Below are 27,225 nucleotides of genomic sequence, written 5' to 3'. Positions count from 1 at the left end.
GGTACCAACAACAACATACAACAGTAATATCAGTAAAACATTAAAAGGTACCAACACAAAGTACAGCATTAAATTCACTTCATGCAAAACATAACAGCAAAATGGTACCAGCAACAAAAACAACAGTAACATCAGTACATGCAAAACATTTAGTCAAACACAATAAAACTGTTGATCTGACACAAACACTTCAAATTTTAATATTCTTGAAAGGATCATAGTTCACTATGTTGGTATTCAAACACAATTCAAAGAAGCATAAATATTCTAAAAAACATATTTTTTTTTCATTTCTTCCAAACGTTTTTTTTTTAAACTGATCACTATCATTGTTTAGTTATAGATAGATATATATTAACAGTTCAAAGTAGCCATCATGTTTAGTTTGCATATTTATAAGACATATTTCTAAAGGTAAATTCCAGAACCATTTAATTTCACAAGATGTTTTCATGTTATTTGATTGCTGTCTCACATCTCCTTCTGTTCATATACATGAATTTAGGCATTCTCAATTATAGAAAAGACAAAGTTATACAGGTATTGTACAGGTGTTGTACAGGTGTTGTACAGGTATTGTACAGGTGTTATACATGTGTCATACATAAGTTCACATGTTATTAGATATTTTAAATCACAGTTAGAATGTTAGAGGATAGCATTATCATGAGAGAGCTTATACAAAATAACACAATATGTGATCAGCACCAGATTTGTTTAAAATGCATCCAGATTTTTAAGAGAAATCCTCTAAACTCATTTGTCCACAACTATCTTCTGTAAAAATTTGTTTGAAGATAGCTATGTGCTGAGCTTGAAGTAATTCTAAATGATCTCTACCTGAACTTATGCCAAAGCTCTCCATTCACAATTCAAATCTAATTTAGTATAAAGCATTTTGTTTCAATGGACCTTTGATTTGAAATCATTTGGACATCCTCTTTTTTCCATTACATATATGATTACTAGGTTCAATGTAATGCTTATACACATTTTATTTTACCCTTTCCCCAATAGATTGTTTTATTTGGCATACTTGATTCACATAGGATTTTGGAATAAAGGGTTTAAAAAAAACTTTTAAAATCATTTATCTTAAAAAGTTTAGAAAAAACTGAAATATCTTTATTTTAGATTTGAAACAATATTTTTTAAATGATGCATGACTAGCAGTTTCCTAACAAATGAATTCAATAATACATTAAATTCATTTTTACTTAAACACTACAACTCTACCAGTACTATGAAATCCTCAAAAAGCCTTAACAATTGTATCTATTGGAACATAGGAACTATAGATAGTATTACAATAGCTCTGTTGGATTCTTTAATGAATGCCTACAATTTACCCAACATGCAAAGCAGTATGTTACAAATTCAGACATAACATTCATACAAAACACCAATGACATATCAACAACCTTCCTAATGTCAAACCTATATTGAACATCATGTTCTTACAGTCCAACAAGTTCATTCTTCTAACTGCATTGGTATCTACAATGTTATACACTAAACAAACACTTAGCACATGCAATATCCTACCTCTTCGTGAACCTCTGTGGGAGTTATCTCCTCCTTAGAAGGGAAAAGTGTGATAATGATAACATGATATGAATGACAAACAAATATGAGTATAACAGTGAATATTAACTGATGATAGTGATAAAATGGAGATTTAAAATGAATAATTTGTAAATAAATCAAAAATAAATTTTACATTATTATCTCAAACTTGAATATAAAAGATGGATTTTCATTGACTTAATTTGAGTTATTTCCCTTTATCACCATGTTGACAGGAGATAAGCACATATTCCCAGACAAAGAAACCAAATTAATTTTTTGTTAAACTGACTGATAGACTTTAAAACAAACATTTGATTTGTTTTAATCTTGTAAAACTTGTAATTGTGATCTAGTTATAGTTATCAAACAATCAACATGTTTAAATTTCGTTAATAAAAAAAGAAAATGAACCAGTTTGCCTTGCAAGATGACAGTCAAGGGAAATAACTCTGATTAAAGTACTTCTATGGAAAAATATAATTTGCATCAAAAGATATATCAAAGCAATGAAGGTTTTTAATGCATGATCAAAGCTTTTATAATACCAATTTAAAACAGTGACATTTAACCATGTTTATAGTAAGCAGCCGTGTAACATGTTACAAATTACTATTGGTACATTTTTGGCTAAGGCTGCAATTATCTACAAGGTGTAACTAAATTTTCAAAAGAATCTGTTTCATAAGTAACATTGACTCACAGAACTCATTGTTTCAAAGCACATACCACGAGTGAGGTTCCAAAACAGTCGCTAAAAGGAATTTACCACTACTGACTGATTTTAGCAATTTTTCAGTCAGGCAGAAAAAAATTCAAGGTTAACTTTAGATTTGAAAACAACGTTTGACAGTTGCTGAGGTAATAAATTATGCCATATAATTTCTATTTTTACAAAGATGTCTTGTTATGGACAATAAGGACCAAGTGAAAGCACATTTTATTTAGATATAATATGTAAGCTAAAAAGCAGCATAAACAAAATCATAAGCTAAATAATTGCAATGGTGTACATAGGTAAATGTCACTTTTTTAGTCTCCATACAAAAATATATATATATTTAATGTACCATAAACCATGCTATTCTGAATACACATGCAAGGCAATATTTTTTAAATATGGAATTATTTTAAGGTTATATAAAAGTACCTAACTGTCATTATTATAATCTACTAAGTGGAATTTATTCATTTTTATATGTACCATATATACCAATGTTTTCAATTCTGGCTTCTATTCTTTGTTTGAAAAATTTAATTGTTTAATTACCATTTTATTTATTTGCATAATGAAAAATTCCTTGACTTTGAGACAATAACACAACTTCTTAGTTTATATCATTTAACAAGAATGTATAGAAAAGATTTAAGAGATGGCTGCATGTAACAAGTTAAATTTAAGACGGCTGAAATTTACAAGTTCAATTTAAGAGTATGTAGGAAAACATTGATATTGTGAATACTGTATACCTGGTCATTCCGATGAAAGGATGATCTTGATGTTGTAGGCTGAATAATTAATATAGCAGTATAAATATATGATCAGAATAAAAAATATCAATGTTATTCATGCAAAAATAAAATGCCTTTTTAAAGATCTTTTAGTGATCATATTTTTATTACATACACATTATGTAACAAGACAAGGGGATCTGCAGACAAAAAATGTTTTTATCTTTTCATTTTTTTGTTATCAACAAACCTGCAGACCTATCAAATGAGAGACAATAGTAAAGAATTTTCAATTGTGTTTTCTTTTTACTATTTGTGTGAGATATTTAGTAAGTGAATCGTGCATTAAAGGGGAATAACCATGCAATAAGTTAAGAACTAACCAACGCACAAACAAATAGTTATGTATAACAAAAGTTAGAACCTGGAGGTATCATACTGACATAAACATTTGACTAGTTCTCCATGACATGTACTTAGGAATTAAAATTGGAAAAGGAGAGGTATAAGCTGGATGTACGTAATGCATACTTATTTTTTTTTATAATAAATTGTAAATATTTGCAGACTAATGCTTAAATTTTTTATATATTTCTATCCAAAAAAGAGTCCAAAGGGTGTAGCTATTTTATATCAAATCATAATCTTACAGTCAGTTTCATATTTTAAGAAAAGAAATTAATTTTTGGAAAAGGATAATAACAATTGATTACTGATTTGTTGTATAAAACCTCCAAGGCTAGAACAAAACAAAACAATTCAAAACGTTATTTAAAAACATCAGCAGTATGTTAAATAACCTGCTTTTTTAGCAGATTATCTTAACTACATTAACTGAACATTAATTGCTATAAAATATGTCTGTTTCTTGGTTAAAATGAATTTCATCATTTTGAGTTAAAATTCTTCCTGTATAAGTTCAAAATCAACAGTGAAAATAGTATTCAGAAACTACAGAAAAAGAATACAGAATCCTAGACAAAGTGAATTTCTTTCAGGTTTTATATATGCTTTAAATTTCGTAAACAAGATGCAATCAACAAATTACGTCTAATATTATGGATGCTATTTGAAATACAAATGTACTTTGAGAACAATGTAAAAATATCTTAATAACAACATTTCCTTTAAAGAAAAAAGTCAACTTAATATTTAAGATAATGAAAAGCCATGTTAGTGTTGACTTGACAATACTGGTAGTTATCAATTTTTGTTTAAATAAATAAAAAGACTTTAATCTGGTTTTTAAAGTCCCTTAAATGAATTTTTGGTAATAATTCCATTTGAATAAATTATATTATAGCAAACACAGCAGTATAATTTTCAGCTGTACCTTAACATTTAATAGTAAAGCCATACAGTTTGTGCTTCTGTAATATATCTGTGAAACAATTCTGTGTGACTTCAATTTTGATTGATTGATTGATTGTGATTGATTGATTGTGATTGATTAATTGATAGAATAATGATGGCTTAATGTTGTATAACCACAAATTTTATGAGAATGTTAGCCATCAATATTTTTTGAAAGCTTACTTTGAACACAATAGCAAGTGACTCTATGAGTTCAGAAACCTAAAATTAAACTAAACAGTTTGTAAATAGAAAGTTAAGCTAATTTAGGAATATACAAAGCTTACTACCAGTACTATAAAGGCAACACTTAAATATTTCACAAAGTATCTAGCTTATATTCCATTCTACTCACAGCAGACGAAGGGGATACAAGATCTTCATTATACAAGTAATCTCTTTTGCCACTGTCACTCAGGCTTGCTACCCTGTATCTCTCTGTAAAATAATTATACAGATGAGGAATATAAATCTTCTAGGTACAACACTTTGATATGGAGGAATAAATAAATGACTGCCATATTTTAAAACTATTTGGCTTAAATTCTTGTTTAAATTATAACTACATAATATCATAAATATTTGTTAAATTGACCTCCAAAAAAGGAATAAAGATTTCTTTGAATTTGGAACATTAAGTAATTGTTTGGTTCTGAAACTACTCTGACTTATTATAGTATGATTTAGACATGCATGCATGACTAAGGGGACTAGCTAGTTTCATATGCACTTCTATGCTTACCAATGAAGACCTTAAGCCATGCATGCATAGCTAACCCTACTTACTTTTGTTGGTTTATAGACCAGAAACTTCCATAAGTTTTCATTTTTCAAAATTATTTCAGTTTTTATTAATTACCTGCTTTAATAAATGTGTTATGAGAGGTGTTTATTTGTTTTATTGAAGGATACCAATGAAAAGGTTGCATACCTGATTTCTCCACTGAAGTTACAGGTCTGAACACTAAAGAGACAACAATCTTTCCATAAGCTGCATCTGTTACATAACCTTCTGATGATTTGTTGTATCCCAAGGTCAACTGTTTCCTTATCACTGCAGGTTCTTCCTATAGGTAAATAATTGAATAAGAATGTTAGTCCTTAACACTACAGGTTCTGCCGATAGGTAAATAATTGAATAAGAATGTTAGTCCTTATCACTACAGGTTCTGCCGATAGGTAAATAATTGAATAAGAATGTTAGTCCTTATCACTACAAGTTCTGTTGATAGGTAAATAATTGAATAAGAATGTTAGTCCTTATCACTACAGGTTCTGCCGATAGGTAAATAATTGAATAAGAATGTTAGTCCTTATCACTACAAGTTCTGTCGATAGGTAAATAATTGAATAAGAATGTTAGTCCTTATCACTACAGGTTCTGCCGATAGGTAAATAATTGAATAAGAATGTTAGACCTTAACACTACAGGTTCTGCCTATAGGTAAATAATTGAATAAGAATGTTAGACCTTATCTCTGCAGGTTCTTCCGATAGGTAAATAATTGAATAAGACTGTCAGGCCTTAACACTACAGGTTCTTCCTATAGGTAAATAATTGAATAAGAATGTTAGACTTTATCTCTGCAGGTTCTGTCGATAGGTAAATAATTGAATAAGAATGTTAGACCTTAACACTGCAGGTTCTGTCGATAGGTAAATAATTGAATAAGAATGTTAGGCCTTATCACTACAGGTTCTGTCGATAGGTAAATAATTGAATAAGAATGTTAGGCCTTATCACTACAGGTTCTGTCGATAGGTAAATAATTCAATAAGAATGTTAGGCCTTACCACTACAGGTTCTGTCGATAGGTAAATAATTGAATAAGAATGTTAGACCTTATAACTACAGGTTCTGTCGATAGGTAAATAATTCAATAAGAATGTTAGGCCTTACCACTACAGGTTCTGTCGATAGGTAAATAATTGAATAAGAATGTTAGACCTTAACACTACAGGTTCTTCCTATAGGTAAATAATTGAATAAGAATGTTAGACCTTATCACTACAGGTTCTGTCGATAGGTAAATAATTGAATAAGAATGTTAGGCCTTATCACTACAGGTTCTGTCGATAGGTAAATAATTGAATAAGAATGTTAGACCTTATAACTACAGGTTCTGTCGATAGGTAAATAATTCAATAAGAATGTTAGGCCTTACCACTACAGGTTCTGTCGATAGGTAAATAATTGAATAAGAATGTTAGACCTTAACACTACAGGTTCTTCCTATAGGTAAATAATTGAATAAGAATGTTAGACCTTATCACTACAAGTTCTGTCGATAGGTAAATAATTCAATAAGAATGTTAGGCCTTAACACTACAGGTTCTGCCGATAGGTAAATAACAGAATAGAAATGTTAGTCCTTATCACTACAGGTTCTGCCGATAGGTAAATAATTGAATAAGAATGTTAGACCTTAACACTGCAGGTTCTGCCGATAGGTAAATTATTGAACAAGAATGTTAATCCTTATCACTACAGGTTCTGCCTATACAGGTAAAAAATGTTCTGTATGAGAAACAAAACATGTATGCATATAGATACAGATCATTTTATCGTTGTACAAACAGTTATAAAACAATACAAATCTTCACTCAGTGCATTTCTTGTGGTGTAGCAAACTGATTGTAAACTCAAATAAACACATGATGTCCTTCTGAATATTTAATAAATATTAATTACCTCTGATACTGTACAGAAAGCTGATCCTAAGAAATCATCTTCTATAATATTGGTTCCATCCCAATCAAAAACATAAAATGACAACGCAACCTGAAATAAACCATTATACAAATTTACTCTTCTAACTATTATTTTAGAATTTTTTCTTATTTTTAATAGAAACTTTGGCACCCATTCTGATAGGCAATGGTGTCTTTTTTGATTTAGCTACTATTTCAGGCACTTTTAGGTTAAAGTTCTAAATATATTTAATTTTTTTGCAATGAGCTACCAATGACCATAAAAACAACATGAATGCAGTATCTGATTGTTTTTTACTCTTACTATAAAGAATAAGTCCCACAAAAATTAAAATCTTTTTCAACTATTAAAGAAAATTCTAACTTTTATTTGTAAAGAAATAGATAGATAAAAAGACTTCACTGTCATTTTTTCTAAAGTATTTCTAAAGGAACCAGTCAAATATAGATTAAATAAATTAAAAGTAAAGATTGTAATAAAGGTAAACAAGGTTGTACTTACATTTGTAAAATCTTTGACAAAAAATTCCACACTCGAATCCCATCTTGGAGTTAATGTATTCTTTACAAAAGGCGTGGTTAACAACTACAACAAAACATTATTAAAATTGATTTAGAGAATTGAAAAAATCATTTTGTAAAGAATAGTCTTTGGAAAAACGCAAGATAAAATGTATTTCATTGATAAATAGACATACAAGGCAGAGAAATTAAAATGTTTTCATGATTTTGTTGAGATTTTCTTATAAAACTTTGACATTAACACCCCTAAATAGAACAAAAGTAGTGATTTAGGGGAAAGTTATAAAAATTTCAAAAGAATTAAACCATACTTTTTATGGGGAAAATTTCATTGGATATATATACATAGCAGTTTGACAATCACTGATTTTGATCATCAAAAGCTTAATATTTCCTAAACAATACAATGTGATTAAAACATGAAGCTGAATTTTACAGAGTTATCTCCCTGTAATGTTATGTACCTCCTTAAATAGACATATAAATATTTGGCTAGAACTTACTCTTCTTCTGTCACAGAATGCCACACAGTAAGGATCTGAGGTCCCATTTCTGTCTGAAGCTATCAAGTTACTGGCTCCATGGATACATATATACATTACACCTGATTCTGAAAATTCAAATTACAACATTATTATTATTAAGGCATGCTGATTCAGTATATATTCAAATTATATTATTTTTTATGTCTGTGTTATGGCTTGTATGCAAAATTTGTAAGAACAACACATCAAGTATCTGAGAGTATATAATTTTTTTTCAATCCACAAATAAATTAACCAACAGTTAATTTTATATACAATGTTTTCGAACAATGCACCTGTTTTATTTCATTCCATTGGTCAATTCAGTATTTAAAAATGTATAATGCATTTTCATACAGAAGTAAATGATTACATTGAAAACTCATTACTTTTTTTTTCTTAATTTTCTTGATTCGTGAATTAAAACGTTCTCTAATTTGTTGTTCTTATTAAGTAATATAAGAGAAACTTACTGTTATCAGATGTTTGTACATCTGGTTGTTTTTCTAGATCTACCTGAGGAAGTGGTGTATACTGCAACTTTAGTTCATATGTACTACCATCAGTATTCTCTACAGTTGTATTTATACTGAAATCATAACAATCAAGTATTTGAGTGTATCAATTTATATTTACTACAATTTAAGGTCACATCAACTGACGAGATAAAATTAAGACCATTACCAGTGTTATGCATTTAATTAATGTCAGCTATTCAGACTTTATTTCACGTAAATGTAAGTCCTTTATTTCTGACTGACCTTTACATTGATATTTTAATCCACCTACAAAATGTGTCGGGGATAAAAATGTTTGTGCACACCTTTAAACCTTCCTAACCTGGGACAATGGTGTAAAGACAAAAAGTACAAAGCTTTATACAAAGACTTCAATCAGTTGCTGCAGTTGTCAGATATATCATGAATATGTCAAACCTTTAGCTATATCAATCACAGATGAATCAATAAATCATAAGAAATACCTGCTATATTAATTACAGGGAGAAAGTTACCCAGGGATGCTCACTAGCTGTAATATAGATCCAATAATAATTAATCAAAGTAAAATACAAATATACCATCTGCTCTATTCAGTGGACATTTCTGATTTAATTATCAACTTTAGGCAGCAAGCAAATCAGTATTAGTTAGCAACTATTACATATTGACTTACTTTTGTTGGAGATGAAATGGCAAGGAAGACAACTCTATTTGTCATTTGTTTTATCTGTCACATATTTGTTTTCGGTTCAATTTACATTGATTAGGCCGTTAGTTTTCTCGTTTGAATTGTTTTACATTTTCATTTCGGTACCTTTTACAGCTGACTATGAGGTATGGGCTTTGCTCATTGTTGAAGGCCGTAGGGTTACCTATGGTTGTTAATTGCTGGGTTATTTTGGTCTCTTGTGGAGATTTGTCCCATTGGCAATTATACCACATCTTCTTTTTTTATATCTATTACATGTTGTTGCAGTGTGACATATTTACTTACTTTTGTTGCAGATTAAATGGAAAGGAAGACAACTCTATAACATGTTCTTGTAATGTGACATTACTTAACAGTCTGTGACATTTACTTTTTAATGTTATCTGAAATATAAAATTGTCATTTTCAAAATAAGTAAACTAAATTTTTCATTTCTAGGTATCCCCTTAATGAAAAATTCTTTACTCTCAGCCATAGTATAGATGTATTGAATGTTGTCAGATCAGTATAACCTTAAATATATTTGACATTTCATTTAATTTAAACATATTTATTTATAGTGGATTGGAAAACAAGTTTTTGCAACTTATATTAATCCCTTTCCACTTTGCGGGTGTGAGTGCTGCCTTGTAACCGCATTAGCCTACTCTTTTTTGAAATCTACAAGGGTGTCTGTAACGTGCATTTCTATTGATATCTCTAGGTAAAGATATAAAAATAAGGAAATGTGGTATTCTTGACAATGAGAAAACAATCCACCAAAGTTCAAATGAAGTGGATGTAAGCAATTATAGACAACCAAACTGCCTTCAATAAGGTATGATACTGTAGGGTCGTAGATGTCAATATTTGGTGCTTGTCTTAAGAAACCTAAATACTCAATGGATGAAACAGTTTGAAGAAAAACATTATATACATTCTTAAATCTTCCTCAAATACCAGTCAACTAAAAGCAAACAAACAACACAGAGAAATGAAAACTTTCTAAATTTATTAAAAACCAAGAAAAAGAAAAACAGTCATGTTAATTTTATCTTGGCTAAAAGTTATTGTACATGTACTTTTACTTTACCTTTTCTTTTTTGAGATTATAAACAAAGAATGAACAGATATCATCCCATTCATTAATGGCCAACTCATCATGTGTCGTACGTTTCTGTTCTCCCAGTCGTAATGTGGAGTAACGCACATCTTCTGTATCTATATTGAAAAACAAATACATATTATTTAGTTTTGGTTCCTTTTTTCATTTTCTAAATATATCTAAAATTTGTAAGGGTTCCACGGAACCCAGTGTCTCGCCTAATTTTGCTGTTTAGAAATTCAGCCTCAACAAAAATGAGGAAAACAATTAGCTTTTACATCAAAAGTAGAAGGCTCGACAAAAATAGCCTCAATCTATTCTTCATTTTTTACATAAGACAAAGAGTGTACACTTGAAGGTAGCAGCAGATTACATATTTGTACAGATCAGTTAAACCTAAATATACTATGGTAATAATTCAAGGCTGGATTTGTAATTTGAAATAAATGTCAAAAATCCAAAGTTTACTTAAATCTATCAATTGTGATAGATCTTGTCAAGACACATGAAAATTGTTAAGAGACACAACTTTTATGATTCATTTAATTAGTCATTAACTTCATATCAATACACTTTCACTATGAATTGGTATTTTTATATAATGTTATGAAAATGCTAAAATACCTCCATTCTTAATTGGTTTTCCTAGAATATGAATCGTCAGAACTCCTTGCGCTGTAGAAAAAAATAAAGAATCAATATTTTTCGTCATAGCAAATTAATCTGATTAACATTGTGTACAGCAAAAATAGATAATGTGTTAATAAGTTGAATCTAAATCAATTTTTTTGAAGACCCTTTTTTGAAGTGTCAATATATGTAGTATAAATAGATCTAAGTAAAATTGAAATAGAATTGACCATATGTAAAAAAAACTTGGTTAACAGAAAAATAGTGATCTTGAAATGACACAAATATGTCCTTTCATTATAGATGTTCTTTGGTTGCTGTCTAGTTGACGTTTACCCAGCATCAGGCCTGAGAACACAGTCATTTCGTAGTGCAATTCTTTTTGACCATTTTTAACTGAACCAAATCACCATTAAACATAAAGATTCACCACCCAAATTTTTAAACATAAAATTTTCTCCCCCTACTTAATATTTCATGCAATAAATATCAAGAAATAAATGGGGAAAGTGTATAAAAAAAAATGCAAGCTATACAATGTTCACACTAGGGACTATATTCGTAGACAACAACAAAAAAAGAAAAATAAATGTGTCCTTAAACCATCACCTTTTATTCACACAGATAATTCTCATATTACCAATTATTAAAATTGCATCATACTATTGCTCTATTTTGTCAGGACAAAAACATGGCAGAAACAAACTTTGTTAGATCAACTTATTTCTTCTTGTTGCTCTCCATAATCAGCACTCCAATCTGGCAATTTAAATATAGGAGTAAAATGATGTAGATAATACATACCCCAACTAATAGACATATTATGGTGTAAAAGACTGTTGCTAAAATTTATATGTTTTCAGAATAATGGTCTACCAATATGCTTATTTTTGTTCATTTTGAACCACACAATGACAATGTACCTAATTTCTGTGCTTTGTTTTCCCCTGGTTTCTTTAACTGTACAGCACCAACTCTAGATATAGGGATGTTTATCTGTCCAGGGTCTACCATGGCTGAAACCACAAATTCAATGTTATTTACTTGTTTGTCATTGTAAAAATAATTGTCGTAACAAATTGTTAACTATTTATTAAACAAAAGGAGAAGGACTGAAGGCTTTTTCCAGCATATACTGGGGATTCATTTATTTTTGTGGGTATCAATTTTCGTGGATTGCTGAAAAATTGTATATTTGTGGATATTTGATTTCGTGGTTTTGTCACTCCCTGAATACAAAGCCTGTTGAAAATAAATAAGATATATTTTATTTCCAATTAAGGGCCCACAAGGGGCATATAGAGAATACAAGTATAAGGAAAAAGAACATTGATTGGCATAGAATTTACATACACAAACACAATACAATTAGACTGTAAATAATAAAACCCTTGGTTTATAATATATAATATATTTATATGAGAAATTATGATATTCGGCAAATATTTGAATTCGTGGTTCACCTGTACCCACGAAAATTTGTATCCAATGAATAATAATGAGTCCACAGTACCGGTACTATAAATTATGTTAATCTTGTATTTTTTTACAAGTAATAATAGAACCTTTCTTTTTTATTTCCTATTTATTTAAATGGTAGCTGCAGACACTTGTACAAAACTTAATGTATATCCTGAATGTCATATACATGTAGCAGTAAGTGTTTACCTTTAGCCAATCCATCCATCACCTGATCGTATATCCAATTCTTTAACAATGGTAACTCTGTAAGGTTCACTGCTTTAAGAACATTTAGATTGAACTGTACCTCGGGTCTATAAAGATAAATGACAAAATGAATATACAACTGGATAACATATTCATATTTCTAGTCTCCATAAAAAATCTTTAATCAAAATTTATTCATAAAATAAAACTGAAAAGCCTTTCCCCCTTTTATTCACCATCAAAACTCCAGAACAACAAACCTAAAAATATGTAAAAGGGTTCTATGGAACCCTATGTCTCCTTTACAATTCTGCTTACAGTGAAAACCAGATGCTCCGTAGGGCACAGCTTTATACGACCACAGAGGTTGAACCCTGAACAGTTGGGGCAAGTATGGACACAACATTCAAGCTTGATACAGCTCTGAATTTTGATTGTGATTAAATAGTTGACACAGCAAAGGTTGCTGACACAGAAAGAATGTGGTCTAATGAACTTAAAATTATTTTTTTTGGCTTTTGAGTGAAACACTATGCTGTTGAATATAAATCCCCTCAAAAAAAAAATATTTGAAGAAAATTTCTTATGAATTTCTGAATCTGAAATGAGAAAAATAATTGTACCCCTCACCCCTCTCTATTTTTTGTCACCTCCTCCAATCCCTTATTCAAAAAATAATCTCAATTCAAGATGGCAACAATAACTACTGATTTAAATACATCATAACATATTAAAATATAAAATAACTTACAGTCATGGTTAAAATTAATAACACTAAAATTAATAAAAAACAGTAACTTCTAAAAATAAATTTACAGCAACACATCTCAAGACAGTTGTCACTTCCTTCAACATATATTCCAAGTAGTGTAAGGGAGGTAATCAAGTAATCAAACATATATAACAGAATTCTATATATTTTAATTGGAATTGGATTACCTCCCTTACACTGCTTTTAAATTGTCTAAATTGTCCTTTAACCAGAAAAAACACTTGTTTCCCCCCCTTTTTTTTCCCCTAATTGCTTAATGATTTGACCCATTACCCCTTATAACCATCCCTTTGTAGTATGGAAACTTGTGGTATAATGTCAGAGAGATTTATACACTTAAACACAAGTTATTGACTGAAAACTACAAAAATGCTTATTTGGGCCCCTTTTTTGGCCCCTCACTTATTAAAATCCCCATGGAGCAAGAACCCCAAAACTCAATTCCAGCCTTTCCTTTGTAGTATGAAATCTTGTAGCATAATTTCAGAGAGATCCATACACTTAAACACAAGTTATTGTCTGTAAACTAGAAAAATATTTCTTTTTGGCCCTTTGTTGGCCCCTTATTCCTAAATGTTCAGGGATATTAACCCCAATCTGACACCAAGCCTTCCCTTCATTATATGGAACCTTGTGGTACAATGTCAGAGAGTTCCATACAGTTAAACATAAGTTATGGTCCCAAAACTTCAAATATGCTTGTTTTTGGAACCTTGTGGTACAATGTCAGAGAGTTCCATACAGTTAAACATAAGTTATGGTCCCAAAACTTCAAATATGCTTGTTTTTGGCCCCTTTTTTGGCCCTTAATTCCTAGACTGTTTGCTTCATAACCCTTAAAATAAATCCAATCTTTCTACTTGATGGTATGAACATTGTGGTACAATTTCAGAGAAATTGAAATACTTATACACATTTTATTGTCCTGAAACTAGAGAAATGTATGTTTTGGGCCCTTTTGGGCCCCGAATTCCTAAACCAATGGGACCATAACCCCCCAAAACAATCCCAACCTTCCTTTTGTGGTTATCAACATTGTATTAAAATTTTATTGATTTCTATTTACTTATACTAAAGTTATTATCTGGAAACCATCTGTCTTCGGATGACTATGTAATACCAATATTGGCATTGACAAGTCTTTTATTCGGGTGGGTGGGGGAACTCACATGTGGTTGGTGCATTTGATTATTGACTAGGATTGACACCTTTCCTGCTCACAGTTGGCATTCTCTGGATCTGGTTTACTCCACCAATAAAAACTTGCCATCATGAAATAGCTTATAGCGCTGTAAGTGGCATTAAACACCAAATTAACTATCAATCAATCAATTTGTCGTTATTTTTTATTTCTAAATGAATTTTTCCTATAATTGCTATTTCTTGAATGTGATGAAACCTTGCGTCCAAATTTCAAAACATTCCATGAAGGATAACAAAGTTATTGATGTCTGAAAATGTTTATACTTACTTGTCAATGAATGACAAACTAGCTTTTAATACATGAGGGAATGGAATGTCTTTAGACATGTGTAAAACAACCTGTAGAATTCCAGACATTCTCAGCTGTTCTACTGCTATCTTAAATCCTAAACTGGCCCTGTAAACAAATATATATCTAAATAATGTAACTTGTTCATGTGTGAATTATATAAGCAAACTACAAACAAAATTACCAGGATTTTCACTCAGTCCAGTCAGAGTCCTGGATGCATGAAGATGAGTTTCATCTATTCATTTTTCAAAACTGGTTATAATTATTCCAAAGATGCAATGTAGTATCAATTGATCACATATGTCACCATTGTATAACTTATTTATAAAATAATCTAAATTTAATGTAATTTCCTCGCTCTTAAAATGAATGAACTAACTCAGTAGCAGTTCTTATCTATCTGACCATTTCTATAAATTGTATTTCATGAAATTGTTCAAACTTCTGAAAAAAACTGTCTTAAAACCAAGAAACTAACAGTTATCAGAATTGGATAATTAATAAAACTGGAGTATTATATTCAATAATTACATTAGATTACTGTTTCATTATTATACGCTAATCTGATTGGCTAACTACCATCTCACGTTAGTCCATTGCCAATTACCGATTTGATTCTATTATTACACACTTTTTAAACAAATTACTTCCCTTTGTCAATCGTAGACTGGTTCCATACTGGACAAAATTGGCTTGCATAGCTGACTAGGCCACAATTAAAAATATTTTGGTTTGCCCAAACCCTACCCAAAGGTTGAGACAGTGGGTAGGTAGGTAGGCATTTTCTTTTTTTTTTCAAAAAGAGAAATTGAAGTATCGGGTGTTTATTAGTCTTCATGCCTATCTGATTAAAAAAAAACTTCTTCAAATCAGGACAATAAAAGAATTTGAGTAGGCAGCTTTTTTCTGGGTAGGTAGCATTTGGGCAAACAAACCTATTTTTTTATGGCCCTATGCGGTATGGGCTTTGCTCATTGTTGAAGGCCGTACGGTGACCTATAGTTGTTAATATCTGTGTCATTTTGGTCTTTTGTGGATAGTTGTCTCATTGGCAATCATACCACATCTTCTTTTTTATATTGCATCATGAATTGAAAGTGATGTATCGGCGGTTTAACTAATTTTTCATGAAAAATAATTTCTGATGTGAAAAGTATTCAGCAATTTAGCAACAAATTAATGTAATTAAAAGATTTGAAAACCTTATAGATTACTCACATTACGCACAGGTAAATGTGCTCTTTCTGCTAGCTCTCCATTGTAAATAAAAAATTAATGTCCCTCATAAAGGGAGACTACAAAAATAAAGGTCTCTAATGATAGGGTCAATTATGGGAATTGGCAAATAGCCTATTCCATTACACAATAAAATTTGTCATTCATGATGACACGACGTCCCACAATAAAGTGCACAGGTGAATTAAATAAAAACTTGATAAAATCGTGTTTTCATGTTCCTTGCTAAAAAATGTAATAATAAGTATTGAATGACTCTTTTTGTATCTTCATAGCGTTATAAAAGCGTTGACCGTGCACACATATTTAGAATGTACTTCAGTCAACGCTTTTACACCCCAATGAAGTTACAAAAAGAAGCATTTGATTCTTAAATATAAGAATTTAGATAAACTTTTCTACCTTCCTCTGCCCACTCTTGCAGCAAAAACCATCTGGAACTGGTCCAATAGATTCTGTGTATCAACTTCACATACAAGCTGATATGATGACACTTTGTCCAGTCCTGTGGGTGGGGTATTGATATTAACCCATGAAACTGGTTTTCTGCCTCCTGGCACTCCATCCATGTACTCGAAGGTACGGATATATTTTATGGAGGGAGTGTGGTCACCAAAAGTAAAGACTTCTAAACTAAGTTTATCTGTAAAATAAAATTAGAAAAACTCTAAACTAGAAAATATTAAAAGTAATAATAAAGTGAAATTATCTCCCTTGAATAGCATTAAAGATAAATGTATGAATGACTGTTCAACATCCAGCTGTCTGCTGATACCGATCAATCACCCAAGTCTTGAGTGGGGTTTGTGTTGCTCAGTCTTTACTTTTCTATGTTGTGTTTGTGAATCAGTACTTTTGTTTTTCTGTAGGTCTTTTTCTATATTAGCCATGGAATTGTCAGTTTATTCTTGACTTTTTAGTTTAATGTCTCTTTGCTATCTTTCACCTCTCTTTTAAAAAAAACCACATGTATTTTTTTCATATGTCACTACACAATTCATGTTTTTTTTTCTACAATATCATAAAATAACAGATATTGCTATGTTTGTTAAAACTTGTGAACAGAAAAAATGCCACACTGTCAGATATTTAAAGTAATATATAAATCCTTGAAAATAGAAAAAAACAATACAATAATATGATCTAAATTGATGCTACCTAAATAAGAAGGTTTTATTGCATATAATCTGTCTTCAAGTCTCTTCTTGACAACTTCTTCTATTGTATCAGCATTAAACACCCACCTGAAAGTAAAATGTACATGTATATATACATGTTTATAGCAAGTATAACACTTCAAATATAAAACTCAAAGACTGCAGCGAAATAAATGTATATTTATAAAACTAGATAATTTAAGAACTTATAGATGTAAGGACTGGTGCAGATTAATTTCGTATTTAGGAATGGAGAACAGTGACATTATTTCGAGGGTGGTGGTCAGGCAGGGGACTATAAATATATTGATTCAAAACATGATTCAAAACATAGGAAAACATGGCATGTGAACAGTCTAGAAAAGGGGAAATATCGAATGAACCCTCAAGCAGAACACAGTAAAAAGGAAATATTGGAGGGACATGTGTCATTGGCAGATCCAGGGTGGTCAAGTTCAGGGGCCATAATGATATATTTCTCATATGTTTGTCTTTATGTACAAAATATGTAAATAAACATGTAATAATTATGTCACTTTTACATTTTTACATCCCTTGGCAAAACTATACAGTCATTCAGATGTTTTTCGTAAATTAAATGATTAAGGCTATTAGCTAGTGATCACATGTGATTAGTATGTCAAAAAAGACAGTAAACATAACTGTATGAATAAACATGTTAACGTTGGAATAATTAACCTTTATTGCTTGTAAATGTATATATGTATCTGCTGCTATTCTTTGATTGGTTTTGTTATTTACATGTACAAATGTAGCTATATATCAGTCAGTAAGGCACAAAATTCAAACTTAAATGGTGCCTGCCTACACTCAGCTGTATAGCAGCCCATCGGGAAAAAAAATATTACAAAAAGCCTTTTTGATTTTTTTTAAAGATTTTTTCATGCAATTGATAGTTTTCTTTTCTAAAAACTGTGCACCACTTATTGCGGACCTGTTTTTGTATTGTTATGAGTTACAATTTATGACTAAAATTAGCAAAGACCCATCAAAACAACATTTGATACAAAAATTTAACAATACTTTTAGATATTTGGATGATATATTGGCTCTAAATAATGACGACTTCAGTATGTATACTAAAGAAATTTATCCTGTAGAACTTACTTTAAATAAAGCTAATGATAACAATGACCACTGCCCTTTCCTCGATCTTGATATCTATATCATAAACGGGAAGCTTAATACAAAAATTTATGATAAAAGAGATGATTTTTCATTTCCTATTGTTAATTATCCATTTTTAGATGGTGACGTTCCCTTGTCACCATCTTATGGTGTTTATATATCTCAACTTGTACGATTAGCTCGTGTATGTAACAATGTATTAGATTTTAGCGAGAGAAATTTATGTATTACTGAAAAATTATTACACCAGGGTTTTCGATATCACAAACTGGTCAAAACATTTACTAAATTTTATCACCGGTATAAGGAAATAATTCGTAAATATAACTCAACATGCAGACATCTTATACGTTCAGGTATTTCACATCCAAAATTTTATGGAAATATTCTTTATAAAGCACAAAAATGTCAGTATTCTCCTCAGAAACTAACAAAACCTTTAAATAGACTTATTAAAAGGGGATATAGTTACGATACTGTTGTCAGGTCATTAAAGATTGCATATTTTGGCTTTAACATTGATTCACTGATAGGGTCTTTGCATCGGAACTAAACACATTTATTTCTAAAAAAACAGTTGTTGGCATGACACGGGTTATGTTCTTCTCATATATTTTATGATAGTATGATACTAAACCCCTAACGGGAGGGATTGTACCTGATATTCATATGATGAAGACATAATCTTTCAATCAGTTTAATTGAGGTCTGGAGCTGGCTTGTCAGTTAACTGCTAGTAGTCTGTTGTTATTTATGTATTATTGTCATTTTATTTATTTTCTTTTGTTACATCTTTTGACATCAGACTCGGACTTCTCTTGAACTGAATTTTAATGTGCGTATTGTTATTCTTTTACTTTTCTACATTGGCTAGAGGTATAGGGGGAGGGTTGAGATCTCATAAACATGTTTAACCCCGCCGCAATTTTGCGCCTGTCCCAAGTCAGGAGCCTCTGGCCTTTGTTAGTCTTGTATGATTTTAAATTTTAGTTTCTTGTGTATAATTCGGAGTTTAGTATGACGTCCATTATCACTGTACTATTATGCATATTTTAGGGGCCAGCTGAAGGACACCTACGGGTGCGGGAATCCTCGCTACATTGAAGACCCATTGGTTGCCTTCGGCTGTTGTTTGCTCTATGGTCGGGTGGTTGTCGCTTTGACATATTCACCATTTCCTTTCTCAATTTTATAACTTATATTGTTGGCCAACACAGATTTCCCTAATTACCTACCCAACCATACAAGGCACGGGTAGGCACCATCAGACAAGGAAATTTCTAAGGGTGGTATTAAAGAGCTCATGTTCTTATAACATGTATAATGTTATTTGTACTTTTATAAGGAACATAACTTTAAATTAAAAGCCAATTGTTCAGAGAACAATTGAAGGTCTTTCCACCAAAAACCATGTATTTTAATATGAAAGTATTGAAATTAGATTTAAAGTGTCATTACAATCGTCAAATGATAGCTTATTAATGTATGCCGATTCCAAAAATATATGGTTTCTATGCAATATTTTTTTAAAAAGGGAGATAATTTGTTACTTCCGATACTATTTGAGTATTTACTTGACACTGATTCCAAAAATATCTGGTTCTATATACTTATATATTAATAAAGTACAAAAAAAAGCTACTTCCAGTTTAAACAAGGTCACTTCCGGTTTATTTTTCAAGGTTAAATAGTTTGAAACCTATTGCAAAAATTCTCATGGCTTTATCATGTATACATATAAGGTAAAAGCAAAGGTCAAAATCTAGAATGTCAAATTAAGCTATGACCTTGAGATTAATTTCAAGGTCATAAACCAAGGACCCCAAATCAAAAGGCCATAGGTCTTAATTATATTTGGTTAATGAGTTATATCACCATACACATATTTTTACATACAAGAGGGGAGAAAACTCCCTTTTACATTCAACGTACCCTTGCAATCAAAATTCAATGTTACGACATGTGGCAACTAAAAATTTAGTAAAAATAATTTGTCGATATCTTATACAGTTTTTGGAAATAAGTGAAAATAAGCCAAAATTTTTAATATGACCTTGACCTTTGACCTTGAGCTAATTTTAATTTTTTTGGACCAAGGACCTCAAATCAAAATATCCTACATGTAGGTCACTATCACTTATGGTTTACAAGATAGAAATGCATATCACTTATATCAAATGCATAAGGGGAAATAACTCTCATATTGAGTGTTCGCATCGCTTCGGTCAAAATAAGACAAATCATGCATGTATGTGAGTTTACCATGATGAGTTACAGATCAAGTTTAAGTTTTGATCCGCTCCACTAATTTTTGACGAAATTAAGGGCTTTAAAATCAGACTTTAATAAATTGTTAAAAATCACAGTTATATGGATTTTTTTCTAAAACGCTTTCAGATATTGGGCTGATTTTTGGTATGTGAGTAAACCATGATCAGTTACAGATCAATTTTAAGTTTTGTTCTGCTTGGCTAAATTATGCCGAAATAGGAGGCTATGGACTTTGATAAATTGTTGAAAATCACAGTTATACAGACTTTTTTTTAATAATGCTTTCAAATATAGGACTGATTTATGGTATGTGAGTTACCCATGATAAGTTACAGATCAAGTTTAAGTTTCCTTCCGCTCTGCAATTTTTGTGCTGTAATTTCGGGCTTTGGACTATGATACATTTTTGAAAATCACAGTTATTCAGACCTTTTTTCTAAATGCCTTTAGATATTGGGCTGATTTTTAGTATGTGAGCAAACCATGACTAGTTACAGATCAAGTTTAAGTTCCGTTTCGCTATGCTAATTTTGGCCAAAATTTTGGGTTTACAACTTTGAAAATTGTTGAAAATCACAGGTGTACTGACTCTTTTTCTATATGTCTCCAGATTTTGACCTGATTCGTGATATGTGAGACTACCATCATGTTTGTGTCCACATGTGTTATTGAAATTGCACATTTTTCAACCTTTTGAGACGGGCCATTTGTGACACTTTGACACATCTAGTTTATACATGTATATACAATGTACAAACATAACATAGAAAATGATTTTTTTAGAGCTCAAATACATGTAACCAATTGAAATCAAACAAAACAACACATAATCAATCATAGCATATTTGAAAATAAGCAAATACATGTTAATATAAAACATATTCATGTATGTGTACAAGACAAATTAATCATCATTAATAATACAAATGTACATGTATGAAAATTTTTTTTATTTGTCTCAGTTTTATATTCTATCAATCAAGCAATTCTTTCCTTAAGTTCACATATTGTTCTTTTGTTCCAATCTCTATTATATTTTTTAATATTTGTTTGTGTATTGTTTTAATCTCATGTTGACTATTGTGGGCCTTTGATTTGGAATAAAGTATATCATATGAGCTGGAGCCAGTCCATGCCAAAAGGTACAAAAAGTGTTTTTGATAACATTTACAAAACAACTGATAGAAGTTTGTTCAAATATTTAGAAAGAAAAAAAGTAATAACGATACATCTATAATGTACAAAATAAACACAGAAGTACAAATGTTGTCTGGATCATAAAAGATCATAAAAAAACAAAGGAGAAATAACTGTTAAAATATGTGCAATTAGGGTATCCTTACATTAGAATTTTTCAGCTAAAATGGGAAAATTTGTATAATTTATCTGAATGTTTAGGCAATGCCCTCATTAAATTGCATTATCAACACTGAAACAATTGTATGAAGAAACTTCACAGTGGTTTATAGATCAGAAGTCTGCTACAGCCTACCAGTCTGCATCAAAAACTTTTTCAACTACAGTGTACTAGTCCGAAGACCAATATTCTGACATTTTTGTTATTTGGCCAAACAAAGTTTTTCAAAAACTTACTAGTCAAAATGAAATTTTACTAGTCTGGGGCATCGGACTAGTGGTTAACTGTGCAGACTGGCCTACCAACATAATTTAAGCACACAAATTTCGCAATTATTTTGTTTTTGTACTTTTTTGCTCATATGCTTGCGCCTTATTTGCTTATTATGATTCAAGTAATACAAAATGTACAAACATGACTATGCATGCAGAACATATATAAATACCAATACAAACATACAAATTGATCTGGTATGCTAGTGTAAATTTAGGATTGTATACACGTTAAAAAATACTTAAATTTTCTATAAGATTTTCCTTACCATCTATTTATAAGAAAGTTGAACCATTCTACTGTTTCACTCTGTCTCAGTGCTCTCTTTCTGTGAATTCTTATCTCCTCTTGGCACATTCTGTTTTGCACAATATTCGTTAATTTGGTCTTCCATAATACAAACAATCCACTGATCAACAAAAATACCCACAAAAATGAACACTGATAATGTCCAATGGCCCAAGATGCAGAAACAACAAAACAAACAAGTATATAGACACCTAAAAGTTTTGATAGAGTTGTGTCCCTTGACTCAGTGTTTACAATCTCTGATTCACGATTTTTGTTCTGTCGTCGCATGGCTGTTTTAAAACTTGTTTGCTAAATATTTTCAAAGCTTCATTAATTTATAAATACTTGACCACCAGTGACTTGTCTTTTATGTCATGCACTACCACCAGTAAACTTTTTCCTTGATTGCATCCTTTGCTTTAGAACTTCAACTTTTCTCCAGTAACGTCCTTCACCTTCAATATATACGTCTCTACCTGTAATCGTACACAGGTGAGAAATATGTAAAAAATGTAAGGACGATGAATAAAACTTTTGAAACATAAAATGACACGCCAGTAGAAAAATTCAGTCATTTGTTATCGTCTTCTATTCCGAATAATTGAACTTTAGTTTAATTTTAGTGTAGTAAAAATGTTTGATTCCCAAGTGACTGCAATCAAGGGTTTGGAAATATTAAAACCATAATTTTTTTTTCTCAAAGTACAAATGTAGTATTAATCATCAGTAGATTTAACCCACCGTTTTTTTATGTTAAGTTAGTGTTGGTTTTTGCCGGTGCAACCGCAACTTAAAGTGTTGGGGCATATATTGTTTTCAGTATCCCTGTCCGTCCGTCCGTCCATCACGGGGGGGTAACTTCGATATTTTTTTGGTAGGGGTGTGCCATTTTTCAAATTTTGCCTAAAAAAACGTACCCATTTTAATATAACATTCACTGAAATTCAGTACCTAAAGTTATATAAATATTTAAGAAAGAATGACCTATACTTATATACAATATTTAAAATATGACCCATGCTTATATAAGCACTAACTCATCATTACTCATAATTCATAAATATACCAGCTACCCTTAAGTTTTTATATATGAATTGACATCGTTTATTGAAGATCAAATCAGGAGACAAATTTCCGGGGTTCATTTGGGAACTTATTTGAAAGGTGAACTTTCAAATGAATTGATTTAATTTAATATAATAATTGACCATTTATAATGTAAGATTCTCAATAGCATATTTATTTATGATATGTAGATCATACCCCAAATCAATATACAGTTATCAAACGTAAATGCATTTCAATATAGGATGTCATTAAAAAGGAGGGTCATTTTTATATAAAATCTCGCAAAATTATGACCCATATTTTTGGCACATCCCCGTATACCCAATAATAGGAAATTATTAAAAGTTAACCCCCCCCCCCCCCCCCCCCGTGTCGTCCATCCCATTATGGGTATATAGTTATTCCGCATAACTTCTCCAACAGTTTGAATCCTAGGAAGTTTTCCCGTCTGTTTGTACATATAATGAAGGTGTGTCTGTGGTCCGGGTTTTGATTTTTATTGATATTTTCTCTTTTGGGGGATAGCCAGTTGAACCAAGGAACTTTGTCATTTTGTTTAGTATAAATTACTTGCATAAGAGGAGCGTGCTCCCATGCTCAACTTTGAGCGTGAGTATTTTAAAATTTTAATAAATAACACTTTTTATCTGCGGGGGCATCAATTGTGTCGTTAAGACACAATAATATATCACTGAGAGATTCCTATATCGACTTTGCTATACTGGAGTTCAGTGGTCAGTCTAGTTTTTTCTTACATTTAACTTTTTATGCTACTGGACGTTAAGCAACCAACAATCAATCAATCCTTTCCCCCCAGTTTTCTCGATGTCTTCTATAGTTTCCAATCACTTAAAATGGGTACAAAATCGTCATTTAAGGGCAATTGTTAGGTAATGCCGAATTATTTGTATATCTTTTCTTGCTCATTGTTTTTACAGTTTATTGATACTCTACTCTAGGAACAGTTTATCTAGTATATATGTTCCTGCATTAATATAGGCCTACTGAGTTTTCGTGAAAATTAAAAAATGCAGAAAATTAGTCAAATCTGCATTTAAGGCCAATAAGTATTCTACATGTATTTCCAAATTTCCATCCAAATACTGAAATATTGTATCTACGAAAGAACTAAGTACACATTTTGAATAATTTGTGGTAATAAAATAACTTACTTGTAATCATGGTCGGTTATGTTTTAGAGCCCGTACATTTATAGATACTATCCGTGTGGACTCGTAGATTCTTTGAATACACATATTTTTTCAAATGCCCTTATTTTAACATCTACAAAAAGTCTTTAAATATCATATACCAGTTTAAACATTGATTTTATACTTTAAATTAAAACGTACCTACATGATCTTAAATCTGTTGATATTGTTTATTTACATTTTGTCATTGCACAAGGTATGCGTTTCTCAGACTGTTTATGTCGTTTTAATATAAATCTGTTGGATGCATGTGTACTGAGTGATACTTTAGTCTTGGAGAACTTACACGATGCACTGGTTTTGAATTAGCTTTTAGTTACGTACCCATCTTTAATTTTTGATTGAGCCATTTGTACATATGTTGTGCTGTCCCATGTATAAGGGAATTTTGCGCCGCAACATTCTGTATGAGCCTGTCTCAAGTTGTGAGCCTGGAATTCAGTGTTAGATGTTGTTTACTGTCTATCATATTTAGTTATCGTAAATTGAATTGTATCAAATTAAACCGTTAGTTTTCTGTGTTAACTTGGATCTTCTTACCCTTCCGGAGCACCTGAGATCACCCCCAGTTTTTGGTGGAATTCGTGTTGCTTAGTCTTCAGTTTTCTATGTTGTGTCATGTGTACTATTATTTGTCTGTTTGTCTTTTTCTTTCTTATCCATGGTGTTATCAGTTTATTTTCGATTTATGAGTTTGACTGCCCCTCTGGTATCTTTCGCCCCTCTTTTGTAGTTTTCTCAACTATACAGTATGTGGTTTTCTTATTGTCTAAGGCACAAACAAGGTACCAATAACTTTTTGCATCCAAGTCATTTGCACTCTAGGGGATACCGGTACATGGAGAGTAACGTTTTAACAAAACTTTGAATTTTTCGAAAAACTTAGGGCTTTCTTATCCCAGGAATAGATTACCTTAGCTGTATTTTGCACAACTTTTTGGAGTTTTGGGTCCTCAGTGCACTTCAACTTTATACTTGTTTGGCTTTATAACTATTTTGATCTGAGCGTCACTGATAAGTCTTAATATGTAGAAGAAACGCGCGTCTGGCGTATTAAGTTATAATCCTTTGATAACTATTTCATATCGAGAAGCGTTTAGTTCAGCGATTTTTTCAGTTATGTACAGTTGGTCATGATTTGTTTCAGTGCGTCTGAATGACAAACACTGACATTTAACGTAAACATGTTGGGTTTTTTTTCTAAAAGAATTTATAAAGATTCATTTCGCCTGGTAAGTATTTTTGTTTATAGCTATTGTATTTGTAAATGCATATTTTTTTTTAATTTTTAATCAGAATGTAATTTTTACATCTCCTTTTTTTTCTTTTAGTATACCCAGCTCACGAACTTTTCTATATATTTATATTCTTTTCAAGCTATTGATTCAAGATTCAAGATTCAAGATTTTATTGTACACTCTGACAGTTTACACTGTTACAACAGGCAGATATACATAATATACAGCTTGACAGAAGTGGTATAATAACAGAACAAAATTGAAATAAACATATATGACATATACAGGTCAATTTGATATAAGCCATCAAACACACCGTCACATACGGTTGTATGACACTTGATTTAAACGATCCAAAGAAATACACATCATATGGTTAATTGGATTATAACACACAACTTAGATAAGGTAAGTACTAAACAGTTTCTTTTATCAAAAATACTTCATGATTTTTTGCAAAAACAATGCGACATTATTGAGCACTTTTATATTACAATAGTATAGCAAACCAAATAGCTTGTTCTCTGTTGGGTTCACAAAATAATATCGTGGTATATGTATTTTTCTAATTCTTTCAATATTAGGGTTACAACATACTAGCAGATAATGAAATTAATTTCCTATCACCCCCATGTCACATATAATGTGCATATTCTGTCCTCACGAGGTATATTTAACCATCTACCGGCTTCTATAGGGAATTTCAAATTTGAACATCGCAGTTTACTCGAGTGTACTCTGCGTTGTTTATTTAATTTCATCAAGCAGCCTTCAAGACAGAAATCCCTTTTAAATGATAAGTAAAGTTCCTCTCTCGAGGCACTTTCAGCAATACTGTGCAATTTTTGTACAAATTGGTCTTGTAAGATTTGTTTAACATAATATTTTATACTATGTTTACTAACAATTTCTTGGCTATCCCATACAAACGATAAGCCAACATCATTCAGTATAGATTTCACATTTGATAACCATTTTGATTGCATA

The 27,225-nt window shown here is 30.9% G+C and overlaps 1 protein-coding gene across 9 annotated transcripts in view; it reads right to left on the bottom strand.

Annotated features, from left to right (window-relative positions):
- The window catches only part of LOC139517433 (uncharacterized), a 52,680-nt gene extending 27,606 nt beyond the window's left edge, over positions 1-25,074 (bottom strand). For 4 of the 9 annotated variants that reach the window (XM_071308448.1, XM_071308447.1, XM_071308449.1 and 1 more), the window contains exons 1-17: positions 22,699-23,197; positions 17,382-17,467; positions 16,626-16,866; positions 14,964-15,092; positions 12,721-12,827; positions 11,976-12,068; positions 11,047-11,097; positions 10,411-10,538; positions 9,624-9,721; positions 8,603-8,718; positions 8,109-8,215; positions 7,586-7,669; positions 7,064-7,153; positions 5,303-5,438; positions 4,727-4,809; positions 3,037-3,075; positions 1,546-1,578 (exon numbers count right to left, since the gene is read on the bottom strand). In XM_071308448.1, coding sequence (XP_071164549.1) covers positions 1,546-1,578; positions 3,037-3,075; positions 4,727-4,809; positions 5,303-5,438; positions 7,064-7,153; positions 7,586-7,669; positions 8,109-8,215; positions 8,603-8,718; positions 9,624-9,721; positions 10,411-10,538; positions 11,047-11,097; positions 11,976-12,068; positions 12,721-12,827; positions 14,964-15,092; positions 16,626-16,866; positions 17,382-17,467; positions 22,699-23,009 — 1,932 coding nt within the window. In that variant the 5' untranslated portion in view covers positions 23,010-23,197. Of the gene's footprint in view, positions 1-1,545; positions 1,579-3,036; positions 3,076-4,726; positions 4,810-5,302; positions 5,439-7,063; positions 7,154-7,585; positions 7,670-8,108; positions 8,216-8,602; positions 8,719-9,623; positions 9,722-10,410; positions 10,539-11,046; positions 11,098-11,975; positions 12,069-12,720; positions 12,828-14,963; positions 15,093-16,625; positions 16,867-17,381; positions 17,468-22,698; positions 23,198-24,961 lie in introns of those variants that run through there. The other 5 variants (XM_071308450.1, XM_071308454.1, XM_071308451.1 and 2 more) reach the window with 3 other exon arrangements.
- Positions 25,075-27,225: the final 2,151 nt, after the last annotated feature.

The sequence above is a fragment of the Mytilus edulis genome, chromosome 3, assembly GCF_963676685.1.
Source record: "Mytilus edulis chromosome 3, xbMytEdul2.2, whole genome shotgun sequence".
Taxonomy (NCBI): domain Eukaryota; kingdom Metazoa; phylum Mollusca; class Bivalvia; order Mytilida; family Mytilidae; genus Mytilus; species Mytilus edulis.
This window is presented reverse-complemented; position numbering and strand designations above follow the sequence as displayed.